Below are 22702 nucleotides of genomic sequence, written 5' to 3'. Positions count from 1 at the left end.
GGTGGGCTGCGGGGCGCGGCGCGGCGCGGCGGGGCGGGGCGGGGCGGCGGGTCCGGTGGCCGTCGAAAGCTGCCCGCCGCGGGGCTGGCGAGGGCCGCGGGCGCGGGGCTCCGGCGGCCGCGGATGGGAGGCGGCACCCGGGCGGGCGAGCGACGCCGCCGCGGCCACCATGGGGAACAAGCAGACCATCTTCACGGAAGAGCAGCTGGACAACTACCAGGTGAGTCCGGCCGCCCCCGGATCCCGAAGCGGCGCCCTTGGTCTCCCTCCCTTCTTTTTCCCGTCGTTTGCCGAGGCCTCCCGGAAACCGATTTACCAGGTTCAGACCTTGCTCTGCCTTCAGCTCGACGCGTGACCTTGGGCCGGTGACTTCTCCAAGCCTCAGTTTCCCCACTCAAGGTATGAGAGAGCTTTCCAGTTAGAAGATTCTCGCAGGCGTGTCTCTTTCTGCTCCCCTTTCCTCTCTCTCATTCAGACTTCTTGCTCTTGGCCCCAGTCTGGACCCAGACCCCTTCCCAACCACTCATCCCAGAGCCCACATTGGCGCTGAGATGGAGTCCTTAAACGTGGGCTGGAGGGAGGACTCTCCCACCCCTCAAAACCCGGGAAGCCGCCGAGGAGAGTGAGTCTGTCAGCAGAAATGAGCTGGGTTGGAAGTGAAACGCCTCAGTACCCAAATACAATTCTGGGTTGGGGATGTCTTGTTACCTATTGGGGTCTTTCCCTCTGGCCCCAGCATGGAAATAATTGCACAAGAAGTCAAGCCAGGTACCAGTCTTATATGGTCACCTCTCCGAGCTCCCTTAGGCCCCAGCAACCACCCCTTTAGACCCCTCCTAGGTCCCTCTGCTTCCAGAGTTGGGGAGCTGTCCAGATCATATCCCAGTGCCCTCCCACCTATGTGCAAACTTTTCTGTGGTTGCAGGATGGAGCACAAACTCCTGACTTGCCCAGAATCCTGGCCAGCCTGCTGAGGCTCTTTTGCTGCCCTGCGCACTGCAGCCACAGCAGAGCTATCCTCCTCCTCTGACACACTGGGCTCTTTCTTGCTTCTTTTTTGCACATTCTCTGGGATGCTGCTCCTCAGTCTTCAGATGATCTCGCTTATCCTCCCAGGCCCAACTCTGATGCTTCTTTCCAGGCTCTGCCAGGAGAGGGGCCTAGACAGTATTGTAGCCTATGTGAAGCATGACTGGGGGAGATGAACACCAGCAGGGTCTCCATGACTGCCCCTTGCCTTCGTGAACATTTCAGAATCAAGCTTGAAGTATGGGTCCTCTGATGGGGGCACCCCTTTTGCTCCTGGAAGCGCTGGTTGTCAATAACAGTACTTTCTCAGCTCCACGTGAGGTCCTGAGAAGGAGTGGGGGGTGCCACATTGGTGAAATGCCTTCAGTGTACCTAGAGCTGCAATGAATGCTCTCTATGCATCAAGTCATTTGATCATCACTGAGAGCAGGATTATTAGCCCTGTTTTATAGGAGAGTAAACAAAGGCTGAGGAGCCATTCAGTCAGTACCCTGCGCAGTCAAAGTTCACACAAGAATTTGACTTGTGAATTCAAGGCTCAGTCCTTCACTGGGGCTGGGGGCTGTGTGTACTCTTTGTCCTTAAGGCCCTCGCTGTCTGCAGAAACAGACGGTCACCTGCAAAGAGGCAGGCGGTGAGTGTGCTCTAGGGGAGCGCCCTAGGGGGCAGTGGGAGGGAGGGAAGGGGAGCTTTGCTTAGAATGGTAGGTCTGGAAATAAGACAGCACTTGCACAGACCCTTGAAAGATCAGTAGGATTTTGCTCATCAGGGCCGGAAGAGGCCTTCCAGGCCCAGGGGACCGCTTGGGTAAAGACCTGCAGGTGGGGCTAAGCAAGCAGGTAGGCCAGGCTCAGAAGAGTCCCCTCGTGGGGGTGGGGAACCTGGGTTCCCACTCAGTCCAGCCTGGCATTGAGTTACCCTTCGGAGTCAGGATCAGTGCTGGGTTCTGATCCTTTGCCAGAGGCTGAGCTCGGTGGGAAAAGTGAGAGCTGTGAAACCCGAGAGCCCCGCGTCTCCCTCTCTGAGACTCTCCAACCGGCCAGGGCCAGCCAGGGCCGCTGGGGGTGACCCCGAGTAACAGCCATCCCTCCCCAACTGATCCCCAGCATTTCCTGCCCTCTTCCCCAGTCCTGACCCCCAAAGTTCAGGTGTCTCCCTAGACCACCTCTCTGCCTTCCAGATCCAACCCCCTACCCTGACTCCTCAAACCGCCAAGGGCCCACTGCCTTCCCCAGGACCCTCCACTGCTCCTCCAGCTTGTCTGACACTTTTGCTCTGCTGTGGCCCATGTTTTCAGTCAAGAACAAGTCCTGTGACTCAGCCTCTTTGGGGGCTCACCTGGGGACCCCCTCCTCCATCTCCACGGCCGGAAAGGGGCCAAGCCTCTCAGTTTCAGGTGAACTGAAGATGTAATTTCCATCCACACGCTGCTACCACAATCCCTCAGGTTCTTACTCCATTCCCTTCCCTCCTTCTCATTTTCTTTCAGCAGACACAGCATGCATCCCCATTGTAAAGCAAGTTTTTCTTTAAAAAAGAATTCCTGGGCCCAGAGTTGCACTGTACACATATTATCCAACCCTCTACTGCTGTGGGAAGCCCTAGGGAGCTGTCCATCTCTCGGTTGTACATGCCTGGAGCAGAAATGCAGGGTCAAGGATGTGCTGGATCTTTCTAAAACATGGGTGTGACCCTCTCCTCCCCCTGGAATTCCGCAGTGTCTTGGGATAATAGCATAAGCAGAGTGCAGAGCAGAGCTCACCCCGGCCTCCAGACTCATTCTTCACCCCTCCCCTAGCACCCCAAGTTCCAGGCACACCGAAGGGCTTCTAGCCAAGCATGGCCTCACCTCTGGCCTTGTTCTCCTGGTGCCCTCCCCTCGCTTCTTCAGCAGCCCGGTATGACCCATCTTTCTGTCCATGCCAGGCCTCACCCTCCTGAGACAGGCTCCCTGATGCCTTCCCCCCAGTCCTTCTTGTGGCCACAGAATGGTTTATACCCAGTTATCAGTGTTTACTCTCCACCCCATTTCCTGTGTGTCCTCCGCTCAGGTACAGAAAAGGCAGTGGAGAACATTGAATGAATGGATGTTTGGACGAATACTTGTTAAAGCATAGCTCTAAGGAAGGGAAGGAACTCCAGCGATTCTGAGGTCCTGGCTTGAAGTCATGGAGGGGCTATAGTTCTGTACACTTTAGTAAGCCACTGTCCTCTGGGTCTCAGTGTCTGCAGCTCTCAAACAGGAATGATACTAGCTCTGCTGTGCTCGTAACAAGGGTTTTTGTGGGGATTAGTTGAGCTGTGTGGTGGTCGGCTGGGTGGTGCCCAGGCTTGCACTGGCAGAGCCCTATGGAGAACCCACTCCAGCTGGGACTGGCTGTGGTTTGGCTCGGGACCACTGGCGTAGGTAGACCAGCAGGGAGGCTACCTGGACAAAGTACTCCTGAGTTGAGCTCTGGAACATGGAAAGGATTTGGGTAAGCTGGACAAGGTGGAGAAGGCAGTCCAGATTGGGAGAGCAGCGTGAATAGAGGCTTGGAGGAGGAACTCCAGCCTTAACTGTCCTAACATTTGCACTTCTACTATGAAAGCCCGGCCTGCCCTGCCTTCTGCTGCCAGAGTCATAAGGGCCCAGCTCACCTGAATTACACCCCTCCATCCCTCACTACTACCCTTTGTGACCCTAACCTGAGCTGGAACTCTTCCCTGAAGACCCATCCCTGTGAACTGGCAGGGGCCAAGCAGTGACATTTGTTCTCGGTGGAGTATAAGGAAGAGGTCCTGCAGAGCTAACCCCCTGGGTAGCTGAGCAGATGGAGGTGGGCAGGGTTTTTGTTTTGTCTTCAGGATGAGAGCAGACAGAGCTGTGGGCTCTGAAGGGATGCCTTTGGGACATGGGACACTGGATGGAGTGTCCAAAATGGGGAGGGAAGCCCCATAAACTGTGGCCTGTATCCTGCACCTTAGCTTCTTTGCTTCTCTCACTGCCCCTTTCAGAGAGGCAGTATCCCATTTTACAGACGCAGACACTGAGGTTCCAAAAGGAGACTGATTTGCCTAAGGATCCAAAGCAAGATGAGAAGTTGAATCTGACTATTAACCCTTTTCCGCTACCAGACTGCTCAGAGCCTTGAGAAGCTTTTAAGGCACCTGCTGTGTTCCTCCTCCATGAGCTGCCTCCCTGGGGTGAGTTCCAGGGAAGTAAGTCAACAGATGGAAGAGCAAAACATAACTCCGTGAGCAGGTTCATGGCAGCTTTAATGGTAATGGTAAAAACCTAGAAATGGCCGTGTCTAAATGTTCAGAAAGAGGAGAAAGGTTAGATGAGGCAGGGCCGATGCCTTCAGTGAGATATTCCCCAGCCAGTGAGTTGCTAATGTAACTGCTGTGGAAGGAAGGTTTATGTGGAAAAGTCTGGTCATTCATCCCCTCGTCTGTATTGCGCATGCACCGTGTATCATATGGGAATACACAGCGGAAGCAGGAGATGGAGAGGTGGGTGTCGGACTGGCCTGGGTGGCCTGCGGCTCTGTTTCCTGTCAGCGGGCAGTGGTCAAGAAGCACGTATGCCTGAGTTCCAGCCCAGCCCTTGGTCTGTGTGTGCGACTTAGGGCAAGCTCTTCAACTTTGCTGAACCTCAGTTTTCCCATCTACAGAATGGGAAGGCAATGCCTTGCTCCCCGCCCCATGCATGCTAGTGATGAGAATGAAACAAAACTGGACATTCAGAGCGCCTACTGACCAGCCCGTGATAATCACGGACTGGTTGTGGTGTGGTTCTCAGCTGCACGTTGCAGTCACCTGATGACTTTGAAAACTGCTGGTGCCCGGATCCACCCTCAGGGACTCTGTCATAATTGATCTGGGGTCTGTTGGTGGTGATGGGAGAGGACGCAGGGAGTTAAGCAGTCCCCAAGTGATTCTGCTCTAGAGCAGAGGCCCTCACACTTTAGCAAGCATCAGCATCATGAGAAGAAACTTTTCTAAATGCAGATTTCTGGGCCCCACCCTCCCAAAGTTGCTGATTGTAGGTCTGGAGAGAAGCCCAAGAATATAAATTTCCACTAAGTCCCCAGGTGATGGTGATGTTGCTGGTCCAGGAACCACATCTTGAGGACCATTGATGTGGACAGATGGAAGTAGTTGCAGTAAGGGACTAGGGTCATGTGAGAAGCTTTCCCATCTGTTGCCAATAAAACTCACACATCAAGACCCGGATACTTCCTTTCCAACCCAGGGGATTGGAGAGAGGAGAAAAGAGAGGGGAGGGGAGGGGAAGAGAAGAAGATAGGGGAAGAGAGAGCAGAAGCCGGCCTCTTCCACATTCATCCCTGACACCCCCACCGTGCTGATTGGAAGCACCCTGACCCTTCTCGCTGGGCAGCTTCAGGCCGTAGAAGCAGCCGTGGGGCTGAGAGAAGTCTGTACTTGGAAGACCCAGCTGGGCGGCCTTTGCTGCCTGCTTCAGGTTTCTGGGGGCTCCTGAAATATCAGCCCACGTGGTTTCCATCCTGTCTGAGTCTTAGGCCTGTGGGGCAGGGAATTCTCTGCCCACGTAGGGTGCAGAGGGGACACTGCTTCCCTAGCCTGAGCCTCTTCTAGACCCTACAGAGGAGCCATCGCTGAAAGCAAAGCCTTACCTCCCCGGCAGAAGCTCCTGTGTTTCTCAAAAGGGCCAGGCAGCGTGAGGGTCCTTAGTGTAACTCATGCAGAACAGCAAGTGGCTCAGGACAGACTAGTGGGGCCTGGAAATTACTACCAAGCCTCCCTTTTTGGCTCTCCTTCAGGTGCCACTGGAAACCCCAGATGTGCTCCTGTGGGCCTGCTTCCTTGGGTCCTTCTCAATGTGCTGTATAGTTGTCCCGGGGCTCCAGGCCTTACCCGGTGCAAGCCCGGCTGTCTGCACACCTGGGCTGTGGCCATGAGCCCCTCATCAGAGCCAGCTGTGGTCAGCTTGCCCAGGAGGCCCCCTGGCTCTGGGCTCCCTCATACTCCAACAACAGGCCAAGGCAGAGGAGCCAGACGGCAGGGGATAAGCACAAAAGCCCTTCATGGTTGGGCGTTTTATGAAGTGCTAGATCCTTTTCCCCTCCATACTTCCCACCAGGCCTGGCATAGTAGCGGTCATCACCAGGCTGGCTGAGCTGTGGACGGAGGCGTGACTGGGGGTCAGGTTATCCAGACAAAGGCAGAACCCCCAAGAAGAGTTTACAATCTGAGTGACCTCTGGACCGAGTCCTGCCCCCACCCTGAGTCATGCCTACCTGGGGGACCCCATGCCTACCTGGGGAAGCCTCCACCCCAGCCTCCATCCAGATGCTGCCAGCTCCCCCCTGCCCACCATCCTCCTCCCCCACAGGCCAGCCTCTCCACTGCCTTCTCTAGCCCCATCTGTTCCTGTGGCTACAGATGCAGTTAGATGCTGGGGCTTCCCCAGTCTGTGTGCCTGAAACTCTCAGCCTCTGAGCAGGGGGCTGCTGCCCACGGCCACTCAGGACACACACCACCCACTGCTCGCGGCACCATCCTCGGAGGCTGCCACGTGGATGTTGGCCCTGCAGCTGGGCAGTGCGATGCCCTGTCGGTCCTCACTCCTGTTTGGTCTCCTGAGCGTCTCCCAGCCACTCCCCTCTCCCGCAGGGTATCCCCCGGCCCCTCAAATCAATGGCATCTACCTTGGAACTCTCCATCGGCTCCCCCACCCAAATGCCCTCCCCGATGTGTGCCTCCCAGCCCCTCATGCTGGACACTCAGCTCCCTGGCTCAGGTCAGAAGTTTCAGGAGGCGGTTGGTGGCCCCACGAGACTGCTCCCCTCAATGGGCCCGGGCAGCAGGGCTGGTGGCTGTGCCTGTGCGGCTCTGAGCGAGGAAGGAAGGAGCCCAAGGCCCATACAGCCAACTGTATGCGTGTTTTCCTTCCACAGGACTGCACCTTCTTCAATAAGAAGGACATCCTCAAGTAAGTGTGGCTCTTGTTCACCTCTCTAGGGGTAGGGGTGGGGCCGGCCACCCTGGGAGTGGGGGGTGCAGGGCGGTGGGGTGTGCAGGGGCCGCCCAAGCTGGAGATAAGCTTTTCCGCCTCCATCAGCAGCCTAGTGTGGGCTGCTGTATGAACTCAGGAACTGGCCCACATCCTTCTGCCAGGAATCGAACGTCTACCGAGTGCGTGCCAGGCTCCATGGTGGGTGGTTTCAGGAACATTTTCATTTAATCCTCACTGTGCCCTTGTAACAGGAGAATCCTTTTATCCTCACTTTACAGATGGGGCTGAGCAGCTTGGCTAAAGTCGCCCAGCCAGGGACTGAAGACCTGGCCTCTGACTCTAGGCTGCTCGCTATTTCACTGCCCCCCTGAAACCTATCTGACTAGGAGGTCCCTGTCATTAGACAGGGGTCCCTAAGAGCCCCCACGCTCAGGCTCTGATGTCCTTCCATTCCTGGGAGGTCCAGAAGTCAGGGGCATGGCAGGATGCCCTCACTGCCTTTGAGCTGTCCACTGAGAATCTCTTTCCAGGACAGTCCCTTTCTTTGGGGGTGGGGTGGGCCTAGACAGGAGAGATGAAGGTTGTTGGCAGCCTCAGAGCTCCAGGACCAGATGGAGGGCAGGACTCATAGAATGCCAGGAAACCTGGTCCCACAGGCCTTACCGGGCCCCCCTGCCTGGACTGTTAGGTGGCACTAAAAGCCAGCATGGTCTCAGGACCGCTTTCCCTGGAGGTCAATGGGCAGGCTGGGCTCGATCCTGTCTACACTACCCAAGGGAGATGTGGTCTATCATTGCCATGACCATTCTGCCCAGACAGTGTCCCTTGTCCCTTCCTTTGCCCAGGCTGCTTTTCCAGCTTGTACCCTGGGTAGGTGAGGACACCCACTCCTACCACCTCGGAGAGACAGGGTCAGGGGAAAAACCTGCAGCCCTTGGCATCAACAGAAACCTGGGCTCCACTTCGCAGCTCTGGCCTCAGACCAGCGTGGAGCCTTGCTGAGCCTCTGATTCTTTTGTAAAATGGAGGTAATGATACCTCTCCTCATAGCATGGCTGAGAGGAGGAATGCCAGGGTATGTTTTTTGATAACGGAATTTGGTCTGTAGCTTGAATGATGTGTGGGTTGGGGTTCCCATCTGGACAGATGGTCCTCAGAACTGTCACACACAGTGGTCACCCCAGCCCTTCCAGTGGCACCTCTTACCTATGACAGTTCTTGGCACAGATCCTCATTTAAGCCTCTCCACATTAATCCTCTGTTGCAGGGAGCTCCCACCATCCTCACCCCCACCTCTGTAGATGCCAGGCCCGGGTTGCTTGTCCTGTGAGGCCCACCACCATTTTTGTTCGGGCAACAAAAGCTTATCCCTAGGCCTTTGCACAGGCTGCCCTGCTGTGTTCCTGCACATCCTTCAGGACCCACTCCAGAGTCATCTGCTCTGTGAGCTCCCAGCTATCTTCCCCCCAAATGCTTTTGCAAGTCTCTTAGCGGGCTCTGTGGGCTCATGGCTCTGGTCCCATTTCCCCCTAGACTTGCAGTCATTCAGGATACAGGCTCCTCATGCCTGGCATTGGGCACGGCACCAGGAAGCACTTGAAGAATGTGTGGATGAAGGATAGGTAGGGTTGGCCAAGGGGAGAACATTCCAGGCTAGGAGCAGTGGGGTCAAGGGCACAGACCTGCTACCTTCCCCATCCACAGGGGTCTCACTGAGAGTAGCAGGGTTGCCGGGGGGAAGAGGGTGGTTGACAGGCCAGGCCAGGAATTGGATTCAACCTGATAGGCTTTTGTGTGGGGACCCTGATCTCTTGGCAGATGATCAGTCCCAGGCAGGTAGGTGGTCTGAGCAGGGGTAGGGGGTCTCCTGGCTCCCTACAGCCCTGGCCCACCCAGCTCTGCATCCTTCTATACCAGCCTCTGTAGTTCAACCCAGGCCCGGGATCCACAAAGTGGGGAAAGGACCCTTTCTGGTAGCTGGACACCCTTGCTGAGTCCCCCGCTGTCTGCTCGTTCTGATTCCTTCCGGCCTCACTTCTGTGTTAGCACTCTTGGGGGACCAGACCTGGTGCTTTTTCTGCAAAGTTTGGTCGAGTGGGGTGGAGGAGGGGTGAAGCCCTGGGAGCAGGACCCCTGTGATCTGGTCCCCACTGTGTGGCACCTGCTGTGTCTCAGTTGCCACCTCTGCGGCATGGGGATGAGAGTGCCCCTGGCCCTGTTTTTCCATGGGCCCCAGTGGCTGGGAAGGCAGGGGTGACAGCGTCGTTCAGCATAACACAGGCTGCTTAGAGTTTTGTCGCCTACCCGTCCACCCTCAGGAAGGGCGGTAAGGCCAGGCAGCGTGTGGGATTACTTGTCCAGGCGTGGCCATGATGGCTCAATTCCAGTTTCAGTCCCCTGACTTTTCTTCAGCCTTCTCTCTGAGCCCCGGCAAGAGCCGGTGTGACTGACCACCCCTGCCAGGCGCGCCCTGTCCATGCTGTTCACATCTCAGGTCCAGGTGGGACGACTGAGGGCCCGAGCCCAGAGAGGGCACGGAGAGGCCCTGGCCGGCAACACCAAGCCAGGCCAGCGGCAGAGCCAGGCCCCGGGCCCAGGGCCCTCCAAGCAGCCTGTGTTACGCTGAACTACGCTGTCGCCCTGCCCTCCCAGCCACTGGGGCCCATGGAAAAACAGGGCCGGGGGCACTCTCATCCCCACGCTGCAGAGGTGGCAACTGAGACACAGCAGGTGCCACACAGTGGGGACCAGATCACAGGCGTTCTGCTGCCAGGGCTTCAGGGGCCTTCCAGGGCTGTATCGCCACCCCCACCTGGATGGGTTTCTGGGTGAGCTGCACCCTGAGTAGCGACCAGATGGTGAGGAGGAAACGTGAGCGGCAGGTTCTTCTTTGCAGCTCGGGACCAAGCTCTCTGGCAGCCTCGGGTCAGTGATACCGAGTCTCAGATACCCATTGGGGAATTCTCACCTCCCCCACTCCTCCCTACTCACATACACAACACCCCCTGACTCCAGAGTGGATCCAGTTGCTCCCCGGGGCACAGCTGTTCCACCCCGATGCTGAGCCTGACTGGGCAGCCCCACCTTCAGCCACCTTCTTTGCCTTGGGGGCTCCCCCAGCCTCGTTAGCCTGTGCTCCTGAGCACGGAGACCCAGCTGGCACCTGGGGTGCTTGCCTATGGGTTACTTCATCTTCTGTTGTATTTTCTCAACAATTTAAAAACTCTGCATAATTTATTTTAATTACTTTTAATTTTTACTTTATCTGTGCTATGAGATGATGGTAGAAAATTAGAAAATAAAGCCGATCATGAGAGAACAAAAGATTATCTGCAGTCCTGCCGCCCAGGAACAGCAGCTATTAGCGTTTTGATGTATTTGACCTTTAGGTACATAGTGTGCAGGTAGTTTCCCTTTGTGTGTGTGTTTATTGGAAATTTTGATCAGGTTGTTCTGTAATCTGCTTTAAATTTCTTTTCCTTTTAGGCGACTTGTGAAGATAGATAAGATTTAAAAAATGATCTCACCACCTCTTCAGTTCATTTAGTTGGACATACAGGTTTGCAAAGTTTCACTGTTACAATTAGCACCATAGGGAACATTCTTGGGACACCTTGACGTGTAACCCACACTGCTGGGATTATTTCCTTAGGGTACATTTCTAACAGATTTCTGGATCAAAAGATGTGGACGTTTTTCAGGCTTTTGATTTTTATTTCTAATCGCTCTCTAGCAGCCATGCCTGAGTCCCCATTTCCCTGCTTCCTCAATCACACTCGCTGTTATGTCTTTCTTGTCTTCTGTCCCCAAATCATTTACTGAATATCCCAAGGGTCTCAAACTTTGTTGCCTGCCTGGGCCAACATGCACTGCAATGAAATGAACCTGTGTACCCTGCTGGGAATGTTTTAGGACCAGGATCTGCAGAAAAGCTCTTCCTAAGCCCCAGCTGGTTGTGACCTTGGGGAAATCAAGCCACAGTGTGATCGGGGAATCAAGGTTTGTCATGTAAGTTTAATTTGTAAGTGTTATCAACTAAATTTTAAAACATTACATGAAAGCTAGTCATGAGTGTGGACCACCAACCCATCTGTGACTTGAGAAGAATTCATCTTCTCCTTACTAATTTCAAATGCTGTTTGTCATGGACTAATCTCATTTATACTGTATTTGGGTTGCCTCTTCTATACCAATGTCTGTTCCATACAGTTTTATTTATTGTAGCTTTAAGCAGTTTTCACATCCAATGGGGCAAATATCTGCCCAATTACTCTTTTTTCAAGGTCTCCCCACAACTCTTCTACATTTATTCTTCTGAACAGACTTTTGAATCAGGCTGACAAGTTCTCAAATATTTTGCAGATTTCAATTAAGACTGTATTCATTTTATAGGAATATGAAGAGAAGATTGCCATCCTTATAGTAATAAGCCTTTCCAATCAGGAATGTTATCTAACTCCTTAACGATTTTACATCCTTTGGTAAAGTTCCATGGTTTTCTTTGTACGCATTTCATATTATTTTATGTGTAGTTGTTTTGAGTTTTTTGGGGGATTGTATTGTGAATCAGATCTTTTTTATATAGTATTTTTGCATAGGTGAATACTGATAAGAAAACTATTGCATAGAAGAGCTATTGAGCTCTTTCTCATTCACATAGTTTTTAAACTGGTTATTCTTGGTTTTCCAGCAAATAATAACTTGCCTCCTCCTCTCTAAAGTTTAAGCACACTATTTTATTTTGCTGACTAATTACATTGACTGGCACGCATGGGGGAAATGTTATATAATCATGGTGATCCTGGTGGTGGTGTTTATTTACTAAGTCACATCTGACTCTTTCACGACCCCATGGACTGTAGCCCGCCAGGCTACTGTATCGGATTTCCCAGGCAAGGATACTGGAGTGGGTTGCCATTTCCTTCTCCAGGAGGTCTTCCTGACCCAAGGATTGAACCTGTGTCTCCTGCATTGCAGGTAGATTCTTTACTGCTGAGCCACCAGGGAGGCCCCAGTGGTGATGGTTAGGAACCCCACTTACATGGGAATGTTTACTTTGTCATTTAAGTTTAATGTTGGGTGTTGATTTGAGATAGAGAGTATCCTTTTGTTTATGTTTGACTAAGGATTTTTAAAGTTTTTTTTTTTGGTTATGCCACGTGGCTTGTGGGATCTTGGTTCCCTGACCAGGGATTGAACCTGGGCCCTCAGCACTAAAAGCACTGAGTCCTACCTATTGGACTAGCAGGGAAGTCCCAAGGATTTTAATTTTTTTATTGATGAAAATTAATATGTACCTTAAAATACTTTTTATTAATACTCTAAAAAATTGAAGCAGTTCACAAGTATGTGAAGTGGTAAGTGAAAGTTGGCCTCCCTCTTATCACTTTGCTCCTGCCCCACAGGGACCATCCATGTAAACATGTGGTATATGCTCTTCAGATATTTTTCTGTGTCCATACAGTTGTCTCATCATAAATGCAGCCATGAAGTTGATTGAAATATTTGTTTGCTGCCTACTAATGCAATTTGTAGTCACAGATTTCTAAACATTGACCCTGCCTGGCATTCCTGGAATAGGTCCTGCTTGGTCCCAATGTATTATTCTTTCACATGCTGTTGGACCTGATTTACTAATGTTATTTTATAAGACTGTTGCATCTGTATGTGTAAGGGTCATACAGCATTATTAACTTCTTAAAACAAACTGGGAGGCCTTTGCTTTTGTGCCTCACGCTCTGGACCAGTTCAAGTAGCAGAGATATCAAGCATAGGTATCATTTCTACTCCTGGGACTTAGGAGGGGACTGATACATACATCTTGAATTCAGTAGTGCCCTTTATTGGGAGGGTGGGTGATAGGAATGCAGTTCTGAGACAGTTTTGAAGTTTCTCCCACAGTGATTCACCTTTACAAATTCTCCTTGAATTTTCTTAAAAAAAAAAAAAAAAATCCAGTATTCCAGTCATGGAATCAGAACAGATCCATGTCCCAGGGCAGCCTTCGCACCCCAGAAGACACCTCCTCAACTCCACCAGTACCTGGAGACCTTCTCCCAAATCCCCCCTTTCCAGGTAGCCCCTGACATGGCAGGCAGTGTGCTAATAGCTATCCGTTGAGGCAAGGTGGTTTTACTAATGCCATCCTTTTTAATCCTCCCAGGCGTGAGGAGGGTAGCACAATCCCCGTCTTAGTGATTCGGAAGTCTGTTCTCCAGGGGGTTAACCTGCTTGCCCAAGGCCGCGCAGCTAATGAGAGGATTAGGCAGGGCTCCAGCCTCAGTCTGACTTCACACTCCTGCTGCAGCCACCCACGTAATTCTGGAGGTGTAAGCCAACCCCCAGAAACACCCCAACAACACATCCCAAATGCCCGGGTCAGATGGGAAATGTGATGGTCCTCTTGAAAGCATATGAAACTAGACACATAAATGGTGATACAGAGCCCTGGTTCCATGTTTGGGGACAGTATAAAATAGGGCCGATTTTTCCTTGATGCCAAAAGTGAGAGCAAAGAAGGTACCCAGCCAGCAATTGGCTATGTAGTACTGTACTGTAGTAACTTTATAATACTTTTCACACAAATAATACATACAGAAAATAAGACATTTTTAATCTTACAGCACCTTGAAAAGTACAGTAGCATGGTACAATAGCTGGCATGCAGGGGCTGGCATCAAGCAAACAGGTAAGAGTCACTGACTGGAGGAGAGGAGGTGGGAGATGGCAGAGCTGAAGGGTCATCAGCAATAGGAGATGGAGGGCAACCTGCAGCTTCACTCATGCCTGACGTTGATGGCACAGATGCCTTGTTCCTAGCTGATTCAGTTCTATCTACCCTCTTGGAAAACAATCCAGTGATGTCTGAGTAGTAGCTCTTTTTTTCTCATGACACGGAAGCACCGGATTGCATTCTGAACAGCCGCCGCAACCTTGCTGGACTGTTCTGCATCGGGTCCTGTGCCTCAGCAGCCAACAGTGCCTCCTCAAATAAAGAAAATCCCCTTGCCATTTCCTGAGTCAGGAATCTCTCCAGTTCTTCAGTTACTTTTTCCTTTTGTCTCTCTCTATCCTTCCTTTGGGCCTCCCTTCTGTCAGGCCTGCATTAGTATCAGAATGAGTATTGTCGCAGAGCAAGGAGTTTAGTGAGGTCCATCCTCTTGCAGACCTAGCTTGACACAGATTCTGCACTCATGTACTCTATACGGTGCTGTACAGTAAAGGACGCAAACGCACAACCGCTTGTAGGGGACACACACGTGTGACAATACACAGCAGTCTCGTGAACTAACGTAGGTGATTGGACCTGGGAACACACGTTTGTGTCTTTAAAAGTTCGCAACTTGAAGGTTCGTGTGTTGGGGACTTACTGTAGAGCAGTGCACACAGGATTAGCCTAGAGCTGGGCACGGAGTGAGCACTTGCTGAATGGTGGCTGACATCGTGTGTGTGCGCTGTGCAAGCAGTTAGCTGCCCTGATGGAGAGGGCTCTGATGGAGAGGGCTGGGGAGCGGGGCCACAAGAGTTGGGTGGAACCTGACGGGGGACTGGGTGAATGCTGAAGGGCCTGCTAAGGATGGGCCTACGAGTGTGTCACTGGGTCAGGCCGCTTAGAAGAAGACCAGCGTTGCTCTGGCTTTGGGGGTAGCGGGGCAGATGGGCCCCAGGAGATATGGGCCCCTTCAATCCAGGCCCCTGCAAGCCTGGCCTCACCTTGGGCAGGTTACCTACCACGGCCCCCCAGTCAACGCCCCTGACACTTATCCCCTCGTCTGGCAGCAAACTGAGGGTCCACGCAACATGGAGGCAGGCTTGTGTTCCAGGGAGTCCTCAGCTAGGAGGGAGGATGGGAGGGAGCTGGGGACCCGACCCGTCAGTGGGGAGGGCCAGGCCCAGGGCAGTGGGCTCTATCCCAATAGCTCCCAGCTGGAGAGAGGCTGTGAGTGGCCCAGGCTCAGGGGCTTCCCAGGATGAGAGGGTTTCTGGAAGCTCTTGCAGAGACCCAGCAACCCTCAGGGCCTAGCTTGGGGGCAGTAGCAACCTGGGCCAGGTCTTCAGCAGGTCAGGAGTGGGGAGCAGTGGAAATGGTGTGGGGAGGGGGCGTTAAGAGCTTCTGCTCTGGACTTCTGGTCCTGGGTTCCGTAGTCGCTGAGACTTCTAGTTGTGTGGTGGTAGACCAGTTACCCTTAACCTCTTCAGGCCTCAGTTTGCTGAGCTGTGAACTGTGGTCACAGTGTATCTGTCCACACAGTCATAGGAGAATAAAAGCGGTGACATGCCTGGCACATAGGCTCTTAAGAGAGTCTAAAGAGGGAAAAATAAGGTAGGACTGCAGGCCCTTGAGGGAGGGGGCTGGGCATTGGCAGCAGCAGCAGTGGTGGTGGGAACGCCAGGACCCTATCCGGGTATCAGCACAGGGTCTGGGCAGAACTTGCCTTCCCCACAGATGCCATACCCCATGGGAAGAGGAGATGGTCTCCCCAGGCTCCTGGCCAAAGTGGGTCTCCAGCATGGGAGGTAGGGGGCAGGCAGGGCAGCACTGGGCCTCTGAGGGCCCCCGGGCCTGCGTCCCCTCCAGCCCCTTCTCTGTGCTTCCCCTGCAGGCTCCATGCACGGTTCTATGAGCTGGCCCCCAACCTCGTCCCGATGGACTACAGGAAGAGCCCCATTGTCCACGTGCCCATGAGCCTCATCATCCAGATGCCGGAGCTCCGGGTACACGAGCGGCCGCTGCTGCCAGGCAGAGTGCGGGAGGAGCCAGAGGAGGCTGGGCAGGGGGGCTGGGGGAGTGTGCCGCTCCGGATGGCGGGGCAGCGGAGCCACCTAGACCCGAGTTGAACCCCCCGCCGTGCCTGTTTCCTCACCTGCACTCTGAGGACGTGAGTCCCGTGTGTGGGAGTGTGTGGGACTCCATCGGGTGCTGTGACTGGTGCTGCCCCTGGGCCGCAGGCGGTTAGCCTGCACTCACCTGCTCACCCCTTTGTTAGGCGGCCCAGCTGCTGTCCTTGGCACACCTTGTGTGTGTCTGCTTTTGAAGGTAACTTTCTTCCAGCCGCCTCCTTGCCTGGCTGTAGCCTCTCACAGCACAGTCATCCATCGCATCCCCTCTCAGACTTTTAATGTGCACAGGAATCACCTCGAGATCTTGTCAGAATCCCAGTCCAGGTTCAGTAGGTCTGGGTGGGGCCCAAGGATCTGTTTTTCTAACAAGCTTCCAGGTGAGGCTGATGCTGCTGGTCCTCAAACCATTTATATACTTGACCTAAGAGTTTCATTTCCCGAGTTCCTTACTTATTAATATAATACACAGAAAGTGCACTTTGATAGTAAGAAAGCATTTGGGTTTTTAGAGCATGTTGCTGTGGGTCTTTGCAAATAGCCCCTTTCCAGGTCTCATATGTGTGACTCTGGGGTCAGGGTATGCAGTTGGGGTCCACATGGCATCCACTTGGGGGCTGTATCGGGCTATGACTTAAGTCCTGAGGGATAGTAGGTCACAGGCTCAGCCCTGGACAAGCAGCCAGCCTGGTCTAGAGCGGGGGCTTGAGCCCAGGCTCAGAGGATCATTTGAGGGTAGGAGGCACTTGGGAGGAACCATGGGGTTGTCTCTAGTCCCCTCTGCTGGACTGGGCACAGAGTGGAGTGGCCCAGTGCTGGCCCAGCTGCGGGTAGAGGACTCCAGGAGAGATGGGCCCTGAGTGAGCTGGGATCAGAGGAGGGAGTTGCTGGTATAATTTCTCACCTCCCTGTGGGCTGGCCTAGGAAAATTCATAGGAGTTGGGTGACTGCTGGCCTGGGATCTGAGTGATTCTCTGATCCTGGCCCAGTTATCCAACCCCCGGAGCCCCACTGCTGCCTCCCATGATCTTGGTCTGAGCTGAGAGCTGTAGTAGTAGGGAACAACCTTTATAGTCTCTTCCAAATTAGTCACTAAAGGGATATTGCCTCTAAGCTTAAATCACACATAATGGCCCATCTCTGGGAACCCTGCCTCCCAGGTAGTGAGCGTTAAGCTAAAATATCTGTGTTTAGCTCACAGGTAACATCCTGACCAGGCCCACCTGTGAATGACTGCAGGGAGGAAGGAATTAATGCCTCCTCTCTGGACTTCCCTGGTGGCTTAGACGGTAAAGCGTCTGCCTACAATGCGGGAGACCTGGATTTGATCCCTGGGTTGGGAAGATCCCCTGGAGAAGGAAATGGCAACCCACTCCAGTACTCTTGCTTGGAAAATCCCATGGACGGAGGAGCCTGGTAGGCTACAGTCCACAGGGTTGCAGAGAGTCGGACACGACTGAGCAACTTCATTTCACTCACTCTGGAGGCTGATGGGAACCAGGAAATGTTTCACTTTACTCCCGCTTTAGTGTAGAAGGAGCCTGAATTCTAACTCGGGCAAGATGGTTCTTTGGGATACAAGTCCACCATCTTCTCAGTTTGCTGCTTTTATGAATAAAGTTGCTAGCCCTTGCCCCAGCAACTTGTCTGTTGATACACTGGCCTTTTGTGCTGTGATCAGTATGAGTCTGGATTCGGGAACATTGTCTTCTCTTGCATGTCAAGGCAGGAGCCTCCATGTACTCCCTGGGTAATGGGACTAAGCCCTGCTCCTGCTGGAAGAGGCGATGCCTCCAGTGGGCACACTGGGCTCTGCTGAGCTCCCCCTGCTCATCCAAACAATATAACAGAACGTGACACCTGTAGAGCTCTCACTAGTGCTGGGCCTTGTTGCTGCTGTTGTTCAGTTGCCCAGTCGTGTGTGACTCACTGTGATGCCATGGACTGCAGCACGCCAGGCCTCCCTGTCCCTCACCATCTCCCAGAGTTTGCCCAAGTTCATGTTCATTGCATCGGTGATGCTGTCCAGCCATCTCATCCTCTGACACCCTCTTCTCTTTCTGCCCTCAATCTTTCCCAGCATCAGGGATGTTTCTAATGAGTCATCTGTTTGCATCAGATGACCGAAATACTGGAGCTTCAGCACCAGTCTTCCCAGTGAATATTCAGGATTGATCTCCCTTGATTGACTGCTTTTATCTCCTTGCTTTCCAAGGGACTTTCAGGAGTCTTCTCCAGCACCACAGTTCAAAGGCATCAATTCTTTGGCATTTTGCCTTCATTACGGTCCAGCTCGCACAACGGTACAACTGGGAAGACCATAGCCTTGACTATCCAGACCTTTGTTGGCAGAGTAATGTCTCTGCTTTTCAACACCCTGTCTAGCTTTGTCATTGCTTTCCTGCCAAGAAGCAGCTGTCTTCTGATTTCATGGCTGCAGTCACCATCTGCAGTTATTTTGAAACCCAAGAAGAGGAAATCTGTCACTGATTCCACCTTTCCCCCTTCTATTTGCCATGCAGCATTGGGGCCAGATGCCATATCTTAGTTTTTTTCATATTTAGCCTTTCACTCTCCTCCTTCACCCTCATCAAGAGGCCCTTTAGTTCCTCTTTGCTTTGTGCCATTATAGCGGTATCATCTGCCTATCTGAGGTTGTTTTTGTTTCTTCCGCCTGTCTTGATTCCAGCCTGTAAACTCATCCAGCCTGGCATTTCTCATGATGTGCCGGACCTTGTACCAACACCTTATTTTTAACTCATTTAACCCTCTCGCAACCCAATTAAGTAGGTGTGATTATTATTCCCATTTTACAGATGGGGAAACTGAGGCCCAGAGGGGTTAGGTCACAGAGGCATAACAGATGGGCTCCAGGGTCCTGCCAGTGAACCTGCACCCATGGTGACCGCTGTGGTTGTTTTCTTCAGGAGAATCCCTTCAAGGAAAGGATCGTGGAGGCTTTCTCTGAAGATGGTGAGGGGAACCTCACCTTCAATGACTTTGTTGACATGTTTTCTGTGCTCTGTGAGTCAGCTCCCCGCGAGCTCAAGGCCAGCTACGCCTTCAAGATCTACGGTAACCCGGGCCTGGAGCAGGGGCTGTGACGCTGTGTGTGGTGGGGCTCCATAGGCCAGCTGGCTGTTGCTGGTTCCCACCCTGGGGACACTGGGGCACCAAGAACACTTTGAAGAGTGCTTGTCCAGTGCGGTGGCCAGAGGGGACAATTGGTACACGAGCGATACCCGTAGGGTCCTGAGATCAGAGGAGGGAGAGTGGGCAGTTAGCCTGAGGTGAGTTCACACTTGCCGACCTCTCAGCAGGGCCTGGAGTTCGTTCACAGGAGAATGCGGGCAGGCACACCCAGGAGAGGGAGCAGCCTATGAAGAGCTCAGGGAAGCACACAGCACAGGGCTTGGGGAGCTGACGGGGAGACGACCGTGGTGGGATGAGCACAGTGGAAGTCTGGAGAGGTCATTGTGACTGGCCTTCTGAGGAGCCAGCCAAGGAGCCTGGGGGTCACTGTGGGGCTTCAGGTGAGGCCAGGCAGCCCTGTGTTCTCGAAAGATCTCTTAGCATCCTGGAGGTGTGAATTGGAAGAGCTAGACTGGCAGAGGCTAGGGTTCTGGAGAGGAGGCCTCTGCAAGTGGTGAGGCTGGGCTGAGAGGTAGGCTCCTTGGTCCTCAGACCCTGACTCCAGCAACTGCTGAAAGAGATAGGGTGACCTCATTTCACCCCAGCCCAGCTCAGCCCAGGACCCATTGTCCTAGTGGCCACCAGAGGGCGCCAAGCACCCACGAAGCCCTTGGTTTCTGCTCCAGAGGACTGGGACTGGGGTCAAACCCTCAGACAGTGCTCAGATGGGAACTCTGAGGCCCAAGGAGGGGTTGGAACCCGTCCTGGAAAAGAGAAGCCACGGACAAACCTCCTGTCCCCCACATCTTTGATCAGCCAGGAGATCCCAAGGCAGTGGGGTCCACTGGGCTGTTTTTTCATTTTCTAGTTTTCCTGTTTATTTCAGGGAACTTTCGTCTACATACATCTCTGCACCCACATTGTATTTGCACAGCAGAGGCATGGTATCCACCTTGTCTACTCTCCACAAACTACACCCACAAGCTTCAAGGAAAAAACTTAACAGATTCCACCCATCGTCCCCTTAATGCTGGACCCCAGGACATTGCTCCTGGGAAAGGCTATCGTCTGCCAGAGAGGGGAAGTACAGGGCACACAGCCAGGCAGACATGGGGACAGGTGAAGGGAGAACCAGGGCTCCCCAACTGCCCTGGATGGGAGTGTGGAATGGAGAAAGGCAACTGGGACCTGGGGTTTGGTGCTGGGGGGACCTGGGGCCTGACCTCTAGCAAGGATCACCCCCTCCCTTGACCTTAGTTTCCTCATATACAATGGGCAAGGGGTTCCCCTTCTTGCCAACCCTACAGAGAGGCACCACCAGAGGGCAGAGAAGTATCCTTTCTTGTGCCTGCCCCAGGGCCCCTTCATAGGCCAGTGTGGGGATGCGCCATGGAGGGTGCCCAGACAAGAGCTTGGGCTCTGGGGTCCAACACTGAGCAGGGATGTGACCTCAAGTGATTTGTCCTTTCCGAGTCTGTTTCTTCATCTGTATCATGGGGGTTCCAATTGTACCCACTGAAAAGGCTTGTGGTGAAAATTAAATGAGATGGAGCCTGAAGTGCTTACATGAGCATTGTGCTCTTCATCACTAGCACTGATGGTAGGGTTTGGCCAGTTGGCAAGAGGAGCCCTTATGTCTAGGAAGCGCTGCCCCCTACCCCGGCCTCGGCCGCCAACCAACCAGGAGGAGGCGTTTGAGCTAAAACTTGATGGAGTCTGCTACACAGATACATGGGAAGTGCCCTCCAGGTAGAAGAAACAGCACAGGTGAAGAAAGAGTTGATAGTTGGGTTGCAAAGCAGTCAGAAGGGTGTTCACGTTCCCTCTATGAGCCTGCGTGGCTCGGTCGTCTGGACATGTTGCTGGGCTGTGGGTAGCAGTAGTGCCTTTTGCCAAGGATTAGAATCAAATTGTTCCCTGCTCTTTGAAGCCAGGCGTGGGGCTTTTCTCTGAGGGCCTTCTGAGTCTCCTGACCTCCTTGTCTGGCTAGAGGCCAGAGGCAACGTGGTGCAGTTTCGAAAATGTGGGTCTTAGCATCAACCAGGCCCTGGTCAGCATCCCAGCTTCCCCTCCAAGCAGATGTCTGACCTTGATTCAGTCACTTGGCCTGTCTGGGCCTTGGTTTCTTTAGCTCTAGAGAGAACACGAAGTCCACTGTGGGGCAAAGCTAGGAGGGCCATTTGGCCTGGGTCTCATGTTCCCAGGAAGCCTCAGATTTGGACATTCCAAGTGTCTCAGGCTAAGTCTGTGCTTGCCGTCATGCTGGGGGTTTGTGCAGATGGTGAATGTGGGTTTGTTGAACGTGGTGTCCAGAGGTGCCTTGTGGGTGAGCCCCCCTTGGTCCCGGTCGGCTGAAGACCAGGATCCAGTGTCCCCAGAGGGTGCATGGGGAGGTGTCTGGTGTGAGAGTGGAGATAAACCCACCCGCTCCCTGCAGACTTCAACACAGACAACTTCATCTGCAAGGAGGACCTGCAGCTGACGCTGGCCCGGCTCACCAAGTCGGAGCTGGACGAGGACGAGGTGGTACTGGTGTGTGACAAGGTCATCGAGGAGGCCGATCTCGACGGTGACGGCAAGCTGGGCTTTGCAGACTTTGAGGACATGATTGCCAAGGCCCCGGACTTCCTCAGGTGCGGCTCTAAGGGGCTGGCTTGGGTGGGGTGGGCCTTAATAGGGGCCACAGCCGGAAGACCCCACAAGGCTAAGGGCCCTCGCTGCTCCTAGAGTGGTGGTGCCGCAGGCCCCGTGCGGCCCAGGAGGCAGGCCAGGCTCCAGGCCCGGCTGCCCTCAGCGTGTGCCTGGTGAGCCCGCTGTCCCCAGCAGGGCCAGACTCTCGGGGGAAGGGTAAGACCTGGGGGCCCTTTGGTTGGGTGGGGTTGGACACGAAGGCACGGCTGGCCCTCCAGGCCTTCACGTGGATTATTCATGAACTCTGCGTCCTCCTGGAGGGACTGTCCAGGGTTGGACATGGGGCCTGGTTGGCTTTCTGCAAGGACCTTTACCCACCCAGTCCAGAGCTGCTCACCCCCTCTTGGTCTTTCCTTCTTTCCAGCACTTTCCACATCCGGATCTGAGGACAGTGACCAGAAGCCCACCATCTGGCCCGGTCCCCGCACGAGTGTGACCTCCAAGCTCCCCAGGAGCGGAGCCGTGGCCTCTGGGGTTTACACCCACGAACACTTCTTTGGCCCTTTCAGCAAAAAAAAAAAAAAAAAAAAAAAACCTTAACCAGGGAAGGGGGGATGTGAGGAGCACGGCCCTTCCTAGTCCCCCTGTGGCCCCTCCCCAGGCCCTCCCTCTGTTCCCCCACCTTCCCTACTCCCATCAGAAATGGCCCCAGTGGGAGGGGGAAGGAGGAACCCCTAACAGGGCTGGGGTACGGACTTGTCCAAGTGCTGGGCAGGCACCCGGGTTGCCCAGGGCAAATGGAAAAACAGAGGACAAGGTTTAACAAGCTATGCAATCTTTCTCTAGAGCCCACAGCTGGGCTGCACCCCGGGCCCGCCTGTTTCTTCTCCCCGGCCCTTCCCAGTGTGAAGCTGTGGGAACCATGGGTGCAAGGACTCGGCCCCTGTCCGGGTCCGGAGCACCACCCCATCCGCCCTCCCCAACGACGTGGAATCCTCAGTGGTGTGTGCTGTCCACAGATTTGTGAACTCCTGATAGTAAAACACTTTCATGTTCTCTGTGTCTGCCGAGGTTAGGAAAGGTTTGTTG

General features: G+C 53.7%; 1 protein-coding gene across 8 annotated transcripts; it reads left to right on the top strand.

Moving 5' to 3' along the window:
* The first annotated feature begins 57 nt into the window (after positions 1–57).
* Positions 58–22675, top strand: CIB2 (calcium and integrin binding family member 2). Of its 8 annotated transcripts, none has more exons than XM_061394677.1 (9): positions 118–220; positions 4027–4215; positions 6954–6988; positions 10499–10571; positions 10925–11020; positions 15616–15727; positions 18778–18925; positions 21420–21615; positions 22038–22675. In XM_061394677.1, coding segments are annotated over exons 5-9 (480 nt in total). In that variant the 5' UTR covers positions 118–220; positions 4027–4215; positions 6954–6988; positions 10499–10571; positions 10925–11018; the 3' UTR covers positions 22060–22675. The 8 variants fall into 8 exon arrangements, with proteins under 8 accessions (XP_061250658.1, XP_061250661.1, XP_061250659.1 ...); XM_061394678.1 differs by lacking the exon at positions 4027–4215 and adding an exon at positions 344–399 and having other exon boundaries at positions 130–220; XM_061394676.1 differs by lacking the exon at positions 4027–4215 and having other exon boundaries at positions 166–220.
* The last annotated feature ends 27 nt before the right edge of the window (positions 22676–22702 follow it).

The sequence above is a fragment of the Bos javanicus genome, chromosome 21 (genome assembly GCF_032452875.1).
Source record: "Bos javanicus breed banteng chromosome 21, ARS-OSU_banteng_1.0, whole genome shotgun sequence".
Lineage (NCBI taxonomy): Eukaryota > Metazoa > Chordata > Mammalia > Artiodactyla > Bovidae > Bos > Bos javanicus.
The sequence above is the reverse complement of the archived record's forward strand: the minus strand, read 5'-3'. Positions and strand labels throughout refer to the sequence as shown.